The 21222-nt window shown below is 41.6% G+C and overlaps 1 protein-coding gene across 3 annotated transcripts in view; it reads left to right on the top strand.

The window, feature by feature from the left end:
* Positions 1 to 21222, top strand: part of col2a1b (collagen, type II, alpha 1b) — a 50038-nt gene that overhangs the window by 8369 nt on the left and 20447 nt on the right. For all 3 annotated transcript variants that reach the window (XM_037101515.1, XM_037101516.1, XM_037101517.1), the window contains 20 exons: positions 537 to 638; positions 1861 to 1938; positions 4444 to 4488; positions 6092 to 6145; positions 7605 to 7658; positions 8508 to 8561; positions 9608 to 9661; positions 9759 to 9812; positions 10021 to 10065; positions 10164 to 10217; positions 10482 to 10526; positions 10694 to 10747; positions 14407 to 14505; positions 14648 to 14692; positions 15235 to 15333; positions 15467 to 15520; positions 15804 to 15911; positions 16354 to 16407; positions 18390 to 18488; positions 19884 to 19937. In XM_037101515.1, the coding sequence (XP_036957410.1) occupies positions 537 to 638; positions 1861 to 1938; positions 4444 to 4488; positions 6092 to 6145; positions 7605 to 7658; positions 8508 to 8561; positions 9608 to 9661; positions 9759 to 9812; positions 10021 to 10065; positions 10164 to 10217; positions 10482 to 10526; positions 10694 to 10747; positions 14407 to 14505; positions 14648 to 14692; positions 15235 to 15333; positions 15467 to 15520; positions 15804 to 15911; positions 16354 to 16407; positions 18390 to 18488; positions 19884 to 19937 (1305 nt within the window). The remainder of the gene's footprint in view (positions 1 to 536; positions 639 to 1860; positions 1939 to 4443; positions 4489 to 6091; positions 6146 to 7604; positions 7659 to 8507; positions 8562 to 9607; positions 9662 to 9758; positions 9813 to 10020; positions 10066 to 10163; positions 10218 to 10481; positions 10527 to 10693; positions 10748 to 14406; positions 14506 to 14647; positions 14693 to 15234; positions 15334 to 15466; positions 15521 to 15803; positions 15912 to 16353; positions 16408 to 18389; positions 18489 to 19883; positions 19938 to 21222) is intronic.

The following is a 21222-nucleotide window of genomic DNA, read 5'->3' as shown; positions in this document are numbered from 1 at the left end:
GTTAGTAGTGTTATTTAACACTTTACTGCGCTCATACACTGTGAAACTTACCATTGACTTTACTGGTTTCCTCGATTTTCTTAAGAAAATGCACATGTTTTACAGCGTGTATGATTAATAAGTCTGTGCTTTATGTGTGTTTTTGTGGTTATGTGGGGCTTGTTGTCTTTCTCGTTAAAATGAAATAGGATTAAAGTTAACATGAGGACTTCTAGTCAAGTGTATCTAGTTTACAGTAAACTAAATGGTGTTCTTAGTTGTCAGAAAGAGCTGCATATTGAAGTAGAGCGAATTGTTATGAAGATTAATCGATAGGTTGATCGACCCAAGATCAATCGACGGCTATTTACAGTCATATTGTGAGTTAAAATGTTGTTTTCTGAATATCTTTTGGTTTTCGGCAGTTGTTCGGACAAAAAAAAGACATGATATCAACTTGGGCTTTGAGAACTTTTTCTTTACATTTATTTTTTTCCTACATTTTGTTGACCAAATGATAACAATTTTATCATTTTAATGTTGTCTATCCATTTCAGGGAAGCCCTGGTCCCCGCGGCAGAGATGGTGAGCCTGGTACCCCCGGAAACCCCGGCCCCCCAGGACCTCCAGGGCCTAATGGACCCCCTGGCCTTGGTGGAGTAAGTATCCCATGACAAGTAGGGAGTTAGCATTCACTGCAGACACAGGGGCTGACAGGTCGAACACTGATGCAAGACCGAGAATGGCTTCACTTCGACTGGGTGGAATAAGCAGAGAGAGAGAAAGAATCCAAGAGCACAAAAGATGTGGGAAATCGCCGGGCGTTGGGTGGAGGCAGAAAGACAACAGGGAGTGGATGCAGAGAGAGAGAGAGAATAGATCGAATGCCTCTCATTCTTTTCAGGAGAAAAGGAGGGAGGAGGTGGACTGAGGGGAGGGGAGGTGGAAGGGCAGGAGGTAGTATGAGTAAGGGGGAGACAAGGAGACTCTTTGTGAGGGCGAGAGAGATGAAAAGTGTTCACATGGCCTCTGTCTGCATCAGGACGCGCATAATGAGCCCTGCCGCCGACAATCTATAAAAAGCTGATCATCTCCCCTCCGCCACCGTGACACAGCATCCTCCGAAACTCTGCAGTGACAATCAGTGACAGCACATCTGGCCTCCGAGATTTATAATTTTACATCATGAGCCATAAGCCAAAGGATTTCTTTTGTTCAATTCGAAGCATTTCTTCTTGTAAATTTTTTTTTTTGGGCCTTTCAAGGTGCCTTTAGTGACTTCCAACCAGATGCCTGAGACGCCTTCTCTTTTCCATTCAGCAGATCACAAAACTCGTGATTCAGAGCATTTCGAGTCATGGAATCAGGCTGTAAAATGGCAGATAATTTGCATTTGAGCATCCATCGAAATGGCTCGTTTGAATATCATAATTCAAGCCATTCAGTCCAGTAACATTTGGAAAGTCTAGAAGAGCAGCACAATTAAATAATCCTATCTCTCTTCAAGTTAGTCGGGCATCAAAACAGACAGAAGTTAGCCGTCTCGGTCAGCGGAAGACTCTATTGTGCAGGAGCCGGGAAGTCGAGCCATTTTGGCTTCATGTGCCACTTCATAGGAATGAATGGGGCTCCGTCTCCAACACTGGGTCCTGGATTTAATTTAACGTCTTTGCAGCTAACTGAGCGAACTAGCTAACCGCAGCTACAGTTAGCAGCAGTTAGCTACAAGTGAAGCTATGTGTCCATCAGGGAATGCTTGTCTTGTCTATGTTTTACTGACACACTGAGATTTAGAACATTTTCTATCTTAAAATGTTAGATATAGATGTCATAAATGAAGAATGAAAGAATTAATGCTGCCTCTTCTTCTGCCTTTTCCAGAACTTTGCTGCTCAGATGGCTGGTGGATTCGACGAGAAGGCTGGCGGCGCACAGATGGGCGTGATGCAAGGACCAATGGTGAGCGAGCGATGATGAGACCTGCTGCCATTTATTATTTTTAACAGTCAGATGGTTGTGAATCTGCTTGGACGCCACGCTCTCGGAGGGATCGAGGGCGAGGAGAAATGAATAGACAGACCGTCTGAAGAAGAAGGCCTTTTCGAAGTGTCTTTGAACAGAACTCTGAACCCCTTCCAGTTCCGGTGCTGTTTTTTTAGTGCCTCACCCTTCACTTTTTACCCCACTGGAGGGGCACAAACAACAAGGCGTCACATGGTTATCAAACATGAAAACTACAAGATGGACATAATAGCAACCGTCATCGTTCTTCACCAGGAGAGGAGATACCCGTGTAGGATTTAAATTCATCACGAATGGGAGGAAACAAGGAAGATGACCAACTCAAGACAATTAATTTTTTCAGCATCAGTTGCGTTTTGTCCACTTTTTCTCCATTCCAATCCAATTCCAATACTGAATCCGGACATCTGCTGATACATTTAAGACTAAAATAACTCCATTATTTTGGGTTATCTTACTTGCAGACTGCCTCACGCTAAGTCATGGTGGGTTTACTGTCCCACAAGAGCTCTGCCTGATTGTCTAATGCAAGAATATACAAAGAAAATGGAAGGACTGGATGACTTTGTAGGCCGACGTAATTACTTAATTTGTGCTGTAACATTTTGGCAATGGGTTTGATTTGTCTTATTAAACTGAATCATTCACAATAACATCTAAGTATGGATCAGGATCTGCATCGGAGCTCGATGATAATATTGGATTAGATCGGTCCTGGCCAAGTTTTTCTCCCTCCTTTGTTTAGGGTTTTGAAGGGGAAAAAGTCAGGGTGAACATTTAGCCTCCCCTGTGTTGGATAAAAGAAACTAAGACATCCTGGTGGAAAGTAAACATCTCACACGGAGTACAGAGGGGTAATTCTCTAAACTGAGGAAACAGCCATTGATCTTCATTATATTTCCATGAAAACGCACCGCTGCAGCCGGTTAGCTGGCATGGCAGCCTGCCTGGAGAAAGGAGTGAGGAGCACACTGGGAGCTATTTTGGTTCAGAGGGCCGCAAGAGCAGCTTGGCAACGACTCGGGAGAGGTTTGAGATGCCAGGAGGAGGGGGAAGAAGAGGAGGAGGAGGACGAGGAGGAGGAGGAGGAGGAGGGGGTGGGAGGTGGAGTCGATTAGTTAGCAGCAGTCTGTGTGGCTTCACTCCGGCTGACTCTCCTTCCACATGTCTGTCTGGAGCTCGCCACAATACTGGCTCTTTCTGAAGCCAGTTTGCTTTGGCGTTTACCGGCCTGCTGGGGGGGAGAGAACCGACTGGACTGATGTTAAATCACAAGTGAAGCTTATACACCCCCCCTCTCAGAACCCTACACCTACACACCAACCACTCAAACAAACGCTTTCACTCAAACGCACGCATGTCCCCTCAAACGAGCTCTCCAGCGTCCTGGCGATATATAGAGCCCCATTGATACGTCTCCGGTGGAGGCTTCCCACACCAGCTGAAAGAGGACTTTGATTCACCTCTGAGGACCACTGTGTCGAGCTGTGACGTTTTCTTTGGCTGCCATCCTCGATTTTTTTGTTTTTTGTTTTTTTAAAGCACAACCACTATGCTAAAATGTGGGTTTATAAATGCAGGTCTGCTGAAAAGGAATATGTTTTTATCCAAGAGGAAAGCTGTCACAAGTAATCAGAATCAAGTCTCTTTGTTTTGTTTTGTTTCACTGAAGAACTTTATTGACACCAACTTTTAAACCGTTCTTTTTTATACAGCTGATTTTCTTTGTGCATGTGTGCGCGAGGTATAAAGTCGCACACGGAGGGGAAAAAAGGCAACAGCGGATTTGGCTCATCACCTTCACAGAATGTGATTTTCTGCTCTTGAGCAGTGACGCGTGAAGCTGAAGTAGAAATTACTTTGGCGTGTGACTCCAACCAGAAGCTCTCGCCGAGAAGATTAACATTCAGCCACGGAGGAGGAAAAAAAATCTCACCTCCTGTTCTGATGCCTCAAACACTGAGGGATGAAACATTTGACGAAAACCAAACAGTTCGGGGTGCAATGTTGTTTTTCGAGTTCGTGTCAAGGTGTAAAAAGTCATGTAGAGTTCGAACACTTAACAGTACAGCCGTACCGCTGGCGACCTTTGACCTGTGGAAACACACAGCTGGTGGGTAAAAGAGCCGAGGGAAGAGGAAGAGCAGACAGTGAACAGAGGAGGTTGGAGAGCGGGAGAAAGTCTAAATGCCAGTGAGGAATTTCAAACGATATATGGACGTGACAAGTAGAGCTGCTGAGTTTTCTGTCGCTCGAGGGCAAAGCAGGTGATTATTTTCTGCGAGCTTCTGACAGAAATGGACAAAAATGGCTCTTTTCTCCTCAACACCTCCTAAAGAACACAAAATAACTGTGCACATGTTTGTGCTGTTTAAACTGTGTGTATCTGTGAACTGTTTGTCATTAGCCTGATGTTGTGTCTCTTGTCTCTTCCCCTGTCAGGGCCCTATGGGTCCCAGAGGACCACCTGGCCCCACCGGATCACCTGTAAGTACCTCCTCTACACTTCAGACAGCACACGAGCCAGCCGCACCTGTAGACACGCTGCTGCGCTCGGCCACAGACAGACTAAATCTCATAATTGTAATGTGCTTGATGTCTCGTGTGCACACTTCCTCCGACTGTATTCAATAACAATAATGACCTCAAAATGACCAGTGACTTTAGCAGCGAGGCCGACAGACATCAGTGTTTACATACAGCCATGTTTTCCGGAGGAAGGTGGCACTCAGAGAATACTTTCGTCTCACAGCTGCAGGCTGCAGGGCTTTTTCCGATGCCACAGCCCGGACGTACTGCAGAACACCTGTCTGTTTGCCGTTCACAGAGCCTATGGGCTTACAGCTCTGCAGACACACACACACACACACACACACACACCCCTGCACTTTTCTGCTCTTGCCCACAACCAAGCTCCACCTGCAGCCCTTTTGAGCCCTCCCAGCCTCCTGAGTAAAGCTATTAAGTTGGAGGTGATGCCAGCTGCCGACTTGCCTCGACTTGATGGCTTTACTCACCCACAGTTAAAGAGACGTGCTTTCTCCTCTGACACCTTTGGCTGCTTTTAGACAGGATCCAAACAAAGGAATGTCTGTCTCAACCAGAGGACATTTGTCAGGAGGTAGCTGCAGTGTGTAACACAGACAGACTCAGGGATACAGTGTGTTATGATAACTTTAATTGCTCTATAGCTTCACTGGTGCAGGTGTATATGTACTTGACTTTGTTGAATTTGTAGGCCTAATAATGAACTATTCAGTATTTAAACTGGAAATTAAGGGTGCATTATGTAGTTCTGGGGTGGAAAAGACCAAGAGAAAAGTGGAAGAAAAATATCATTCATGACTGATTTTCATCCTCTGAGGACGGCGTGTTTATAACAACAAAAAATATTCCTGAATTTGTATTATTATCCTTTTCTAAATATAAACCTTTTAAGTTTGGATTTCCTTTCCAAAATTACACAGAGCACCTTTAAGATTAAGAGTTATATTAGCTATAAATTACAGAGATTTACTACATAGCCAACCAATCCTTATTTTCAGTCACTATGCTTATTTGATTGTTCAGTGTTTTATTGATCTTTGGTCTGTAAGATATCATTCTGTGTAATGTAAAAAAGGTTTGGTTTAGTTTAGTTTCATTTTTTTATTTGACAGGTGCCATGTTCAACACAACCTTTGAGCCAAAGTTAGCTGAAAAGCTACGATACATAAAGAAAACAATGCAATAGAATACAGATAATACATTACAAACAATTACCGACAAACTTTGCATCACATATAAAACATTATAACGAACAAAGATGAGATCAGTGATCACATGATTGGTTTGTATTGAATCTCTGCATTCTCTGGCTGGGAATTGCGTTCCATTTATTTGCTGCTCTAATTGAGGATGCTGATTATCCAAAAGCAGTTTTCCTAAATTTGGCCGAGCAGTCGCCTCTGGCTGACGCCCTGGTCTCCTCAGTGTCGTCCCTGCACAATGAATTCATGCACCAGGCACAAATAATGAGAGGAAAGAAATGAAACGCTCTCTCTCTGGCTCACTCTGTTCTAACAGCTTCTGTCTTCTTTCTACATCCCAGGGCCCACAAGGTTTCCAAGGCAACCCAGGAGAGGCTGGAGAGCCCGGACAAGCTGTAAGTGTCCCACAGAGTTCAGACTGCATGTTTTATTATACTTTAAACCTCCTCTACCTTTGTGATCTTCTCTTCTCTTTCTCACCTGGCTACTCTCTTGTGTCTGTTGGGCTCTTTAAAAGACGACAGAGCAGTGTGGCACGGCCTCATCGTGCTTTTTCCTCTCTTCTCCGTGTGGAAACTTCAGCTCCACTGTAGCTGTGCTACGTTCCCATAAAGTTTTCTAACGCTTTCTAGCCTTTCATTGCTCACCGCTCATCTTCTATATCCTGCTCTCTTTGACCGAACGGCTCCTTCAGTTTCAACACTTACCAGGCCTCTTCAGTCAGCACTTACACTGTCTCAAAGCCAGTGTGCTGAACCGGCTGTCGCGCTCACTTCTGTTGTGCTTTTTGGGGAGCAGATTTTCAGATTTCTCGTGATAGTACCTCCTCCTGCCCCGTCAGATGATTCCCTTCCAAATCGAGGACCCTACTTGTTGTGTTCTCCCCCTTGCTGCCCCGGCTCTACCCCCCCTCTCTGCCCTTCCTCACACCTCCTGTAGTTTCCACCCCGACTCACCTCTAAAGGGAAGCTTCCAGTAATCAGACTCCCCAGTAGACAGTGCAGGGTCTCCCCTCTGCTGTGTTAATCTGCTCCTGTGGAGTTAAGACATGCAGCCTCTGGGGTCCTCTCCCTCTTATTTAAAGGTGTTCCAGGACATCATTATGTGCGATTAAAATCACGCTTCCTTCCAGAACACAACCTGACAGTTGCAGAAGGGTCACAGTGTTGGCCAAAGTGTTTGTGAAGTGCGGAGGCAATTTTAGCCGTTGAAAATCACAGAGTTGGTGTTCCACGCCAGAGCGTAAAACTCCCAACAAGATGCCATCAACTGGCTCCCTCAGATAAGAGAAATCTTAATCTTAATACCAATCATCGCTTTTCTGTGTCTTGTTTTGCCTGCTTAGTAACACAGAGAGAGAGAGAGAGAGAGAGAGAGAGTGAAAAGTCATTTGGATGGAAACACAGCGGCAGGACCAATAGATATATCAACACACGAGAAGTGAGAGAGCTGAGAGAGAAACTGGCAGAGAGAGAGAAAAGAAAGACGGAAACATTTGAACTTTGTACTGAGGATCTTGGATGAGGACACCGGAGCGTTTGTTCCATCTTATTGGCCTCGTCTCTCCTGTAAATCCTGCTCCCTCTCGATGTCTTCTCATTGAAAACCACTGTGATTAAGAATCGTAATACTGTCATGGTCGTGTTGGTTTGCAATTCCTTTCAAGAGATTTACATGAATTATAAAGTTTATAACTGATGCACCGCTCACTTGTACAGCTGAAGGGACGATTAAAGTCATGTGCCGATCTTGTTGGTTGTAAAGTGACAGAGAGGTGAAGTGCATGATGTCGCCCTCTGTTGGTCCTGACTGGAAACTGTGTCTCACCTTTGCTTGTTTTCTCTTCACTACCAGGGCCCCATGGGTCCCCGTGGCCCCCCTGGACCCTCTGGAAAACCCGGAGATGATGTAAGTGTGTCCGTTGTTACTCATTAAACTGTAAATACTTTCCATCAAGCAGGGACTCTGACAAGGCTGAGACACAATGAAACATAGTTACTGACCTCATATTACCTGTGCTGGGTGAACAATATATAGTATATCCTTTAAATGTGACCCAAAGTCAGCTGAAAGAGAAATACATACCCTAATTGACTAAAAATTCTGAGGCTTGGCACTTCATGTTAAACTTTTGCTAACTCATCTCAGTAATCTAGTTTAGCGCTCTATAATTTTTATATTATCTAACTCTGAGCGTTTCAAAGCTGTATTCACAGTGCATCTGGTGGTACAATGCATGGCATGATAAATATTTTAAAAACAGATTTTTGCACAAACACGTATCGAGCGTTCATGTACGAAACACTGACTGGAATTCACATTCATTTCTTTTTTAATTTAAGAAAGGCTCCACAGTTAGCCAGTATTATGCGTTGGCAGATATATAAGAAGCTGTACCACAAAATGATGCTTATATATATATTATACATTACCATTTTTTATTTTTTTCTATACATATATTTATTTTATCAACATTGTGTGCTAAGGATTATGTATTCTGTTTTGAGTGTTATTTTGTTTTTTGTTTCTTTTTACTAGTGATGTATTTTAGGCTTTCTTCAACCTGTCTTATTGTCTTTGAATGTAATTCCTACTTTAAGCCACATGATGGCAGCAGACATGCCGTGTCACAATATGTCCACTGGGAGTGCTCACTCTCTCACATCGACTGCATTCAGTTTTAAAGAACATCATTTTACATTTTAAAAGACTTTGTTTAATATACTTTTAGCATAATTCTTCATCTCTCGGTTTCAGGGTGAATCTGGCAAACCTGGCAAATCGGGCGAGCGCGGGCCTTCTGGACCTCAGGTGAGATTTCTGCGACTGTTGATTCACTCTGTTTTTGAGCACTGAGCAGCTCTCTAAAGAGGAGTCTCTCTTTATATACTGTGGGTTTTTATTGTGTTTGTCTCTCCTGTGGTCTGCGCAAGATGAGTTACTCGTAGCAGCTCGCAGACTGAAGCAGATCCTTTAGCCATAAATAATCTGATTTGGGAGAACAGCACAATCTTCATCTGAACTTTTATATAATGGCCTTCACATGCAGTTATAGTGATGCTGTCGCTTCAGAATAACACACTCAGTTTGATCTTACATTTCACTCTGCATTGATTAAGCAGCAGAAGCAGCTCTCGCCATAACTGACAGTAATGATGGACTGAAGGAAATTAAATTACGAAGACTAAATAAATTATGTTGTGAGTGTCAGACGTAGTCATTTATCATCTCAAGCCAGGAATAAGAGATTTTTTTCATTTTATTTTGGGGTTGGAAGATCCCAAGTGGTCAATATTAGCTGGATCCAAAACTGGACTGAAAGGAAATTATTGCCTTGAAACTTTTAACTTTTAACGCTTCAAGGAAACTCTGTGCTAGATACCTAAAGTTCAGCTTCTTTCACTCTCCTGCAGGGATGAGAGGGGTTGAGGGTGCTGAGAGGTCAGTTGATATAATGGTGTCATAGTAAATATGGTGCCTGACATTCCTGTTTTTTGTATTGATTTGACTGGTCAATAAACAGTAGCAAATCATTTACACCAATTAGAGACTAAATGGCAAACTTGAACCGAAACACATTATAGGTCAAAGTGGCCACATCACCTACAGCGAACACCAGCAAGGAGACGAAGAGGGAGAGAAATTCCCCAAACTCCCTTAAAAAAACACTCAGTTTTGTGAGTTTTTGAGTGAGAAGAAACTTTCTAAACTCTGTGAGGTGCTGTTTCTGACAAATTCTTATTTATTTGGGCCTTCTTGTGAATTCGACATACGTCACAGCCTCATTTCCTGTTTTTCCTGCATCCATGCTCTCCAGTATATTAATCTCCTGTATCATCTCGGCTGTTGCATCACAGGGAGCTCGTGGATTCCCAGGAACTCCTGGCCTGCCTGGCATCAAGGGACACAGAGTGAGTGTCTGCTGACTAATAATGATCTCCAGGAGTGAAACATCATTGATTGAGTTGTTATGAGTGTTTTCCTAACCTCTCTACTCTTTCTTTAAAGGGTTATCCAGGTCTTGATGGTGCAAAGGGAGAGACTGGAGCTGTTGGGGCTAAGGTATGATTTTATTCCGTGTGTTTTCCTTTTAATCCGATACCTCTCCGTGTTGATAGTCGCTGATCGAGTTTCAAAGATGCGTGCACGGTGACAGCTGGTATGCGATGAGTTTTCATTGGGCAGTTGTTGCCAAGAAGACCAACCAAAAACTGTCTTTATTTATGGTTGCCTCGCCGTGCTAACAGCAACATGCTTGTCTCTACTTTAGGGTGAATCTGGTGCTCCCGGAGAGAATGGCGCCCCCGGACCAATGGTGTGTAACACATGAAAGCAAAAAAAAGGAAAACCCAATCTCATTTATAACGGTAAACTGATTGTAAAGGTTATTTCACCTCTTCCTCATCCACACAGGGACCTCGTGGTTTGCCCGGTGAGAGAGGCCGTCCTGGACCCAGTGGAGTCGCTGTAAGTGTCATCCTGCTTTTAATAACTAGGATCAGATGCTTCACTTTGCTTTATTAGCATCTAATTCCAAATTAGGGAGCTCAGAGTAGGCTGTTATTCAAACAGAAGCACTTAATAATTGCATTTAACCCCTATGTGTCAAGTGTATTCTATTATTCCCTGATTTAAATACTTTGTGTGAAAGTACTTTTATACCATTATTAACAGGAAAAGCTAACACCTAACGTTTTAATGACTCGTGCCGATAATCTTTTGTTCTTCCAGGGCGCACGTGGAAATGATGGCTTGCCCGGTCCTGCTGGTCCCCCAGTAAGTCCGATTTTTGTTGTCTCAGTTTAATAATTTTTTCATCATTTTATCTTCATTTTCATGATTTGGTTTGAGAGAGAAATACTCCTTCACACCGTCTGCTGTGTGATAGCAGCCTCTCCACCTGGATGTGTCGGTGCTTAACAGCTGTCTGTTCCTCTCTGCAGGGCCCCGTCGGACCCTCTGGAGCTCCCGGCTTCCCTGGCTCTCCTGGTTCAAAGGTAAGCCACAGTTTACCTGAATAGCTTCCTCTTGATCTTCCACCTTATTGTGTTTACTCTGCGATTGAGAGTGATTGCTCTGTGATGCCTTGTGTGTCTCTCCCTTCCCTTTCTCTACGAAAACAAATCAGCGTAATTGAACTTCCCTCCAACTCAGTTTGAACTTGTTCTCTTAAAAAACTAAATTTGTGTGTATGACAGGTGCAGAGACGTTGTTTTTTTTCTTCTGTATTCTCCTTCGGTAGAATAAGACTCTCTTGAATCAAATAAAAACTTCAATCTGTAGGAAAATGGCGGCACACAGCTCAGGGAGGATTTTGTGGGGACAAGTTGAAATGCTTTAGTGAAATCGGAGAGGAGTGCTTTGCATTGAAAAGTGCTTTAAGCCTCCATCTGTGTGGAAAAATAGGGAGGAGGGTTTTTTTTTTAAAGTGTTTTTCTCCCTCCTTCACTCCCTCGTACTGTCTTTTTCCTCTCGTCTCTCTGTCTCTCTGCTTTGCATCTGATTTATTCCTCGTGCATGGCAGACAGGCACTGCACTGTGCTCGAGGGCTCAGCGCTGGTGGGATTGCTTTCTTCTTTCAGCCCCTTGATAGTTTGGGAAAAATCTTTCAGGAATTACAAGCGGAGTGTCTCTTTTACGAAATCCAGGAGTTTCCCCTTGAAGTAATAGAGGCAAAAACTCTGCTCCAGACGTGAAAATGTGCGTCTGTGTTTATTTATGGTATCAGCTTACATGTATAAGGACTTTATGTTTGTCTGCTGGAGAGTCTGTGAACCTGCGACTGAAAGTCTGTCTTTCTGCGATTTCTTTGTGATATTCTAGGAAGTGTCCCATGGTGAGGAATGTTAAAAATCTCATATTACGTTTTTGTGCTGTACGTCCGCTCGCCTGAGAGCTCATGAAATGCAGCCTCGTCTTTCCCTCTGTGAGCAAGGCATCGCAGTAAAAACCTAACACAATAAAAACAACACAGGTACTGAACCTCAGCTGAATAAACTCTGCTCCTGAAGATCCAACAGAGACAACTTTTTACCTGCTCCGACTGAGTCTCAGCATTGTGTTTTTTAGAATCAGCCAAACTATCGCCTCTTAAATCCAGAGACTTTTTTCCAAAAACTAGCAGATGTTTCTGCCTTTGCCCAACTTTTTTTATCTCAGTTTCAGAGGCAGTGAAACATTGGCTTTGACTGCAGGCTGAGGAAAAAAGGAAAGGTTCAGAACACTACATCAACCATTTTTTTTTTGTAAACACTTAGAAACTGTGTTATGTCATATGATTGAGTCTGCAAAGTCCACAGAGCTGCAGCAATAGCAAAGGAATTCCATTCACCAACGTGTTTACAAAGCTGCACACCACCAGTGTGGTGAAATCTCTGGCTAGTGTCCATCCTTCCTCTGAACGGACTGAGTCCTATTTTTATACTGAACCAGATGGTCTGCAAAGCATTATCCACCTGGCTCCGGATAACACAGCTTATAACAGCAGTCAAGATGATTTCGTTCATTTAAATGCTGCAATTTTATAAGCATTAGGCTCTAATTTCATTGGTTTGCCACAAAGATTTTTTTCTTTGCACTGGTTTCTCTTCTGTTTTTTCTCAAATTAAACCAGACGCAGTTTGTTGACTTTAGTCAGCCGGCTCACACATTTAATGGTGTTCATAGTGTAGTATATGTATTTAACTATTTGTTGTCTATTCTCTGCCCTCATCTGTATAACACTTAAATGTACTTTGTGCAATAATGTGAAGCAATTTTACATGTACAAATCACTTTGTACTTCCAGACTTCCAAATATCTTCTCTGACTTTTTGGTTGCCTTTAGCAGCCTTCTGAGCTCACTTTAGTTAGAGTTGCACACTGTCGGCACTGAAAGGGAGCAGAGGAGAGGCGAGGCACACATAAATAAACGTCACATCTTTTGGATTTTCCTGAACAAAACGTCCCGAGCCCTTTGCATAAAAATCAGTCCGCAGGCTGTAAAAAACAAACCCAAAAAAATGAGGATGGTCTGAGTTTCTAACTTTTGTTGCAATCCGTTGACACTTTGCTAATACCAAGTGGTTAATACATATAAATTGCTTCACATTCTTGCACATTGCGCCTTAAATGAAACCCAGGCAGGTGAAAATAGTGCGGAATTTAATCACTTAGATGTTACAGTTATCATGTAGCAGGCAGCCTCTCATTATGAAGCAGCAGACTACAATACATATAAGCTTGAGGTTGCCAGTGAGGGCAGCAACAGCATCATAAAGAATAATAGGATAGAATAATTAGGCAAGATGTCACGTGAACACTTTCATTTTAGTGTTTCTTGTGTTGATGTGACTGTTTATTGTATTATAAGTGACAGGGAAGGGTTAGGGTTAATTACGTGAATAAACAGGCTGCATGCAAGGTAAGTGGCGTGACGGCCTCACAGTGCGAATGCCAAACATCAACCAGTAGCATGAGTACTTCATGCGTATGAGCAGATATTAGCAGCCATTAAACAGAGCAATAATAACTGCAGCCATTAAAAAGCAAAAAAAAGAGCCAGCCGACTTCCAATAATGACGTGTTATACCCTACATCTCAGCAGCAGACTTGATTCCACTGGCCATGTCTCTCATCTGACGTTGTTTGGTTCCATCTGTCATATTGCTGTGCTTCTGCTGTCGTAGAGTAGACTCCATAGTTAGATCCCAAGTCTACACATGGTGTTCTGTTTCTTCCTGTGTAGCTTGATCATGCTTTGGCCAACTTGACATTGCCGGAGACGATCTGATCTGGTGGCTCATTTTAAATTGGTCTTCAGTTATACACCTGAAATGAGATATGTGGTTTGGACAACATTTTGTCCTACGACATGTAATACATCATCAAATGTCCAACAATTGAGTTATAAAGCACTAACGTGTCTAAAAAACGGTAGTTGCTACCAAGTTGTGGCAGCATTGGTAGTAAAATGCTTACAGGCCAGCCCAACCTACATAAAAATCTAAACAAATCTAGAGGGGATGCCCAATGCCAGCCACTTGGAAAATAAACCAGTAAACAAATGCCTCTTCAGGTTATAATCAAAATGAAATGTGGTCCTACAAGTCCAGGTGAAATACAATGTGAGAACTCACGAGAATGACTTGGGGCAGCCATGAAAACACAATAGGGCCTAAACTTTTGAAAATCAAAAACCCTTAGTGTGTTTTGCAGCTAATGTAAGGGGGGGTGGGCAAGGTGAGGGGTATTTAGTTGGTTGCGATATTTCAACCACACTACTAGATAGTACTAAATCCTACTTACTTTTATGTTCCCTCAGTTTAGCTAAACCATCATGATTGACTATGTTAGTCTGCTTGTTAAATGTTACATGAACAGGTTTAGCATTAGCATACATGTTTATAGCAAAGTTAGCAGAAAGTTAAACAATATGGAAGTGGGATAAGAAAGCATAACCAGTGGACCAGTAGCCATACAGCAGATGAAATGGTTTGTTTGCTGTTTGCTGCTGTGTGTGATTATTACTGACGTTATAACTACCAACAATCTGCCTGAACTGTCAGTAATGTTTTTCTTTTTTTTGTTAGCTGATTGCCAGTAAAATATTATACAAGATCCTTGCATACATATTATTTAATGTGACCTTTCTCCTTCATTCTGCATTGCTTACCAGGGAGAAGCTGGTCCTACTGGTGCTCGTGGACCCGAGGGTGCTCAGGGACCTCGCGGAGAGTCTGGCACTCCTGGATCCCCCGGACCTTCTGGTGCTTCTGTAAGTGATGCTATAAACATATATTCAAAAGGATAAAGCAAGTGTACGTAACTATAGCGTTCCTTAGAAGAAAACGTTTAATACACAGGCAGGTTACAATCACTGCAGTGAACTGACTTGTTTTGTCTCTTCTCCTCTGCAGGGAAACCCTGGTACTGATGGTATCCCTGGATCCAAAGGATCAGCTGTAAGTTTAAGACTAATATCTGTCTGCCACCTAGTTGCACACTTACGTATTTTTCCAAGTAACTGTCAAACATTAGATGTGCAGGAGATGTTTTTCTTGTATGCCCAGGTTCAGAACTGATCTGGAACATATAATTTGTATGACTGCAATTTTCTTTTAAAATACAGAAAGTGACTGCATTGTCAGTGTAGCTGCAGTTGGTGTCAGATCACCACACTGAAGACTCTACTGTCTTAACAGAACTGGGTCAGCCAATGAAACAAAAACAAAAAAAGTGGACAGCCAAATTCAGTCTGTCCCATGAGCAGCACGAACTCACTTTGAACTCCCTATTACATCTATAAACTTGATATTTAAGACTCTTTTGAGTTTTAGTGCAGAATTTATATCAGTTCACCAGTATCACCAGTATCGTCTTATATACACTGAGCCAAGGAGAATTCAATTCAGTCAAATCAGCAGTTATGTATTTCAGACCACTGAGATGGATAGTTAACTTTTCAAGTATGTCAATCTCTCTCCTGCTCTTTCTTCCTCTGTAGGGTGCTCCTGGTATCGCTGGTGCTCCTGGTTTCCCTGGACCTCGTGGGCCTCCCGGGCCTCAGGGAGCAACTGGACCTCTCGGGCCCAAAGGAACATCTGTATGTTCTCATTGAATCATTCATTAATAAATCATTCATTTCATGTTCTAAATGATAAAAAAGATGATAACAACCTGCTGCTTTCTGTCTCTCTCTTTCTTATCTGTGTGTCTGGCTTTCCATTTTTGTTTAGGGAGACCCAGGTATTCCAGGGTTCAAGGGAGAGGCTGGACCCAAAGGAGAAATCGTGAGTTTGTTTTATTTTCTTTGCTTCTCGCTGATTGTTCCCCCACTCAGCTAAAACCCCCAAAATGATATTTGATGTAAACGCAGACCCAGATAATAACTGTGGATGGCAGACACTTAAAATACTGATACATAAAATTGAAATATCATTACGTTTCTCATGTAGTCTAGATAGAATGGAGCTTTTCTCCCTAGAAGTCATTAGTATGTATTTCATTCCTCTTTATTTTGAAGTCTCCTGCTCTTCCTGTAATAACCTGGTCTGTTACTGATCTGTTCTCCAGGGACCAGCTGGTCTTCAGGGACCTCCTGGCCCACAGGGAGAAGAAGGAAAGAGAGGACCCCGAGGTGAGCCTGGTGCTGCTGGACCAATCGGACCACCTGGAGAGAGAGTGAGTAACATCTCAGTGTAAAAAAAAATCTGTTATTTTATAGCTTAAGGCCAAACTCAACAGGCAGAAACATGTACATGTAAAAGTCAATCTTGAGATTCATTATTAGAAAGAAGAAAAAAACATACACATTTAGGTGATTGATTAAGATCAGAATATTTTGTCACACAAGATTTGTACATGAACATTTCTGTTGCTGTTGAATCAGAAATGGATTGTGTATGTGTGTATATTGCACATTTGCAGATAATGTTCTCAAGAGTGAAACTGTTTTAATACTTTTTTTAATGAGGTTAATTTCAATCTAATTAAATTTTAATGAAATTAAACTGCGCCTCATTTTATTTGGCAACGGGGAAACCTGTTTGAGGAGCGATATGAAAATCTGTGACTTCGATCTTGCTTTCATAATCTTAACTCTGGTTTTGTGTTTTTTCCCCAGGGAGCGCCCGGTAACCGCGGTTTCCCTGGTCAAGATGGTCTGGCTGGTCTCAAGGTGAGTTTTAACATTCAACAGTTGAAGGCGTTCCTGAGAAATTGCTTTATTATTTCTGTAGAGAGAAAAGAAACACCTCTGAAAGAAAAAAAAAACATGGATGCTTTTAGAGGAAGCAGGCAGAGGACAGAAGGAAAATAAATAGATGCAGCTGATGCGTCAGTAGTCGTTGGTGTAAATCTGTGAAACTGACAATTAATGTAATCCATCTGCTGCCTTATTGCATTTAGAAATTGCTGTTCAGAGCGACATGCGCCAGTATTCTCACTGGTTCTCTGTTTGCTTTTGACTGCTGCAGAGAGAAAAATAACATTTCTGAACCACCTAATCACAGTGTTGTCACACACTGCAGGACTCATACCACAGCAATTAAATCACCACAGTGTCTAATTCAATTTAACTCTGTTTGACTCTGTAACCTTTAAATCCAGCCATGGAAAAGACACGGCTCTTAACTGTAAACCTGCCTCACACTGTTGGTCTCTGCAGAATTGGACAATTGACAGCTGACAGACAAAACATTTATACTTGTTTTGTTGTTAACTATATTGTTTAGAAACAAAATCTCTTCAGTTTCAATTTTCTCCTCTAGATTCTTAGAAAACTGACCTGAGGCGATCTTTGTATAGTTTTTCTTTTGAATGCGGATGCCGTTTTGTCTCATTAAATTGTTTATACCGGACATGAGCTATTAGGCAGTTTCTTAAGGTTTTCTTAGCCCACAAAATTTCACTGTTTTCTGCCATGGAAGCTTTTCAATGTTTCTGTGATTTAGCGGTGAGATCAGGGGAACAACTTGGCCTCAAGCTGCATCACTGCATCATTAACAGATGTACCCTAATGGATGAAGAGCAAGTAGCAATGACAAACTGTAAAACGTATTAATTTTGTCTATTTGTCTATCTGTATTACCATGTCTGGTAATAATGATCAGTTTATGTTCAGTCTATCTTATGATAATGTGTGCATATATAGGTCAAAGACCTGCTGTGACAATAAGGTGAACAGGCCTTAGGAAAAAGTGTTTATGAAATATTTTAAGACCTTTTTAAAATTTGTACAAGCGTTACTCAAACAGCTCGAAAGTACCAAGTACTAGATCAAAATAGATATCTCGCTGTAAAACGTTCACTTTCTCAACACAATGTGTCACTGATGTAGTGAGGTTGCTCATTTTGAAAGACAAAAGGCTACGTTTTCATGGCTGTAGCGTTAATAAATCTGTTAGATGAACATAGATATTCATAGACACAAGTATTTAGCATGTAAAAGCAAGCACAGAGCTGAGTTTCTCATTTAGAAGTGAGAATTTAGGAATGAATTAAAAGCATGAGTCATTAGTCTTATCCGACCACAGTGTGTTTAAAGGGCCAACAAGAAAACTGAATTAAGACCGCGACATGCTTTTTTCAAATCATTTCACTGAGCATCTCACTGACTCATCGTCCCGAGGGCATTTCCCAAAGTATAATTTCACGCCTCATTAAGTCATAATAATTTTGAAATCAAGCTAAATTGCACAAAGTGTTGCGCCTTTTTTTTAAGTAATGTGTTTTATCAGGTGTATCCCGTGGAAAGGTCAAACTGAACTCAGATCAGCATCTTTACTGACGAAGGAAATGATCGATCATATTTCCAGTGAAGACGTCTCCTTCTGAAGCTCATGAGCGGGCATTGGTGATACATTTAACTCCACCGTGTGGCCACAAGATGGCAGCATAGCTCAGAAACCCGTCACGCACTACTGGCCTATATGGCCCACATCAGCACAGCCAGCATCTCATTTCACCTTATCTCCCCCTGCACAGTTTCATTTATCCTAAAATGAATCTGTCAGAATTGAATCTTCTCATCTCCAACGGCTCAATAAAACTCCTTCACACTATTAAAAGGGAAACTTATTTCCTCCTGAGCTTTGAGAATTGAAGTGTCGCCTTCTAAGTGATTGAATGACTGTTTTTATTCTCTCTCTCCTAACACAGGGAGCCCCTGGTGAGCGTGGACCCGCTGGTGCCAGTGGTCCCAAGGGTGCCAACGGTGACCCTGGCCGCCCTGGAGAGCCCGGTCTGCCTGGTGCCAGAGTAAGCACTACTTTAATCTTTCAGAGCATAGATCCTGATGTTGCTCGTCTGCAGAAATATGCTGTAAAGTATAGAGAAATAAGGTGAATTAAGAATTTCTAGATTGATTCTGTTATCTTTACTAGTTACACTTTTTTTTACCTGACTGCCCCCTTTTTATTAAGGATAATATGGTTGTAAATGTAAATAATAAACAAATCATGATCTATCTGAAGGTCAGGGACAGTCCTAATTTGTTGCTGGAGGAGGAGCACGTACAAAAATCAATGGATTCTTTATTCCCCACAATGCAAGCAACTGCATTTTTTCCATTAGATTATCTAAAAGAATAAACACCCTCATCTTTTAATCTCCATTTTACAACCCTGGTATCCTGTTGAATGTGCAATATGTAAGCACTGGATGCCTATTGAATGTAAAGTAGGCTGCTTTAGCCAGTTAGCTAAGTGAGCAGTGAAGGTGGCAGTCTGCAGCTTTGAACTAAAATTCATATATATATTGCACCTTTTAAAAGAGAATTACGCAGATTTAGAATTGATGGTCTGACTCACGATTGATTTTTTCCTTCGATGCAGCAGAACCAGAAGTATCACGTTTTTACCCCACACATTTTTTTACAGAGTAAAATGTGGCATATATATTACCCACGATGCAACTCAACCACCGATAGTTTTGGTGGAGAATTCCGTGGTTTGTCCTAGTAGCGGCTAATGTAGCCTCGAGCAGAGACGAGGAGCAGGCTAGCTTTTTTTTTTTTTTTTTTAATCATTTTCCAACATGCATTTTAGACCATCAAGATTTGATCATTATTGGGTGATAAGAATCTAGTTAATGTCCAGCTGTTAATCAAATATTCTGCTACTTTTGGTAGGATTAGTTGACAACTACTAAACTGTAAACAGACTTTGATGTTTAACATAGACAGAGTTTTTCCTGGAGCCATTTTAAATCTCTAAACCTGAGCTGGAATAACCTTTAGACTTTAGAAAAACCGACTCCAGAGCTAGTCCCTCATCCTATTTGAAAAAAATCACAGTCACCAACTCTGCAGATATGTGGTTTTACCTGGAAAGCATTTGCACGTCCGTCTATCTTGTACATAATTTCTTCAAAGCAGCACAAGTGGCTGTTAATGTTTGTGTGCAGTCGCTTTGGAGGCGGTCATAAAAAGCCCCTATAGAGATTCTATTAACATCGACAGCCTATCATGTTTTCTCTCATTCATGATTTAGTTCTTAATCATTTCCATGCGGAGGTGTCAAACTGTTGTTTGTTACACACAGAGCCAATGAGAGGTGTGACTCTCCACCATGCCATATGTTCCCACCTTTCTCAAGCGCACATGTCTGTATAAAGATGTCCGATGACTCATCTGCGTCTCTGTTCTCTTGACAGGGCCTGACTGGACGCCCTGGTGACGCCGGCCCTCAAGGCAAAGTCGGACCATCAGTAAGTGCACTTTATCTTGCGCCTTTGTAAATCGATAACAACAAACACGCAGCATGTCTCCTCACTTAGCATGAGCGGCTGTGGTTTTTTAAAATTTTTTTGTAACATCACATGTGGACTAAGCCGGGAGAGGCTTGTAATTTCAGTAAATGTGCTCTCATCACGTAATGACTGATAAATGGTTTCATCAAATCGAATTGCAGGAGATTCATCCACCCATTATCCTGCAGGCTCATCCCCTGAGGTGTTTGTGCTTCTAACAGGCTCGAGTTTCTCTGTTTTTTTTTTTTAAAGTGACATCGTCTAGCGTTTTCTCATCCGAGTTGTCTGCCGAGGCGCCTGTTGTTCGTAATAGCGGTTAATCCAAGGCTTTTTCAGTCAAATCCATTTCCTTTTTTTTTTTAAATCGACTTACAGGAGCACAGCCTCCCTCTGACAAAGAAAATGAATAGCAGATCAATGAAAATAAAGATCTTTTTACACAAATGCTAACTGAATATATATAAAACAGACCAAAATAAATAAAACAGTTATGATGTTGTCATTTCAAAACCAACCCAAGGGTATTTGACAGTGATAATGTATACTCATATAGTCACAGTCGTAATCACTGCCACAGTTACATGTGTTTCATTTTATCTGCATCTGTCAGCTCTCATGGGAGAGATTAGTTTGGGACATCCATAGAAAGTGATGAACAGGTTTTTTGTTATTTATTTATTTTATCATACTTGAGTTAATGTGTAGATATTGTGTTTCAGTATTACTTTGGTAAAACTGAGAGTCATTCGTATGACACTTGCACTTGGGAAAAAGTCTTAAAGTGTCAGATATTAGATGTGCTTAAGTATTAAAAAGTAATTTCCTGGCAATTAATGTAGTCAAGAATCAAAAGTACAATTGAGGTAAATCATATAAAACTACATGTGCTGTATATATACTGTGTAGTGTAGACAATGGGTCAAACGGTCATCTGCCTGGCTGATTATTGGATCGCATTCACAGCATTTTTTTAAATGTTTGTAATCAGTGTTTTGGGTTTTTTTGGTCGGAGGCAGCACAAAATCTGTATAGTTACAAGTAACTAAAGTGAATCTATTAATATAGTCGAGTAAACACAACAGTATTTTACTCCGAAATGCAGCACAGTTGAAGTGTGAAGTAGCAGAAAATCAAAATATTCAAGTAAGGTAAAAAAACATCTCAACCGAGTGACAGGTCTCAACACCCATGATTACATTTTTTATTTCATATTTCCATGTTCTTATATCGGATATATGAACAT

This window comes from Acanthopagrus latus, chromosome 6 (genome assembly GCF_904848185.1).
Source record: "Acanthopagrus latus isolate v.2019 chromosome 6, fAcaLat1.1, whole genome shotgun sequence".
In the NCBI taxonomy this organism is placed as follows: domain Eukaryota; kingdom Metazoa; phylum Chordata; class Actinopteri; order Spariformes; family Sparidae; genus Acanthopagrus; species Acanthopagrus latus.
Note: the sequence above shows the minus strand (reverse complement) of the source record. Positions and strands in the feature narration are given on the sequence as shown.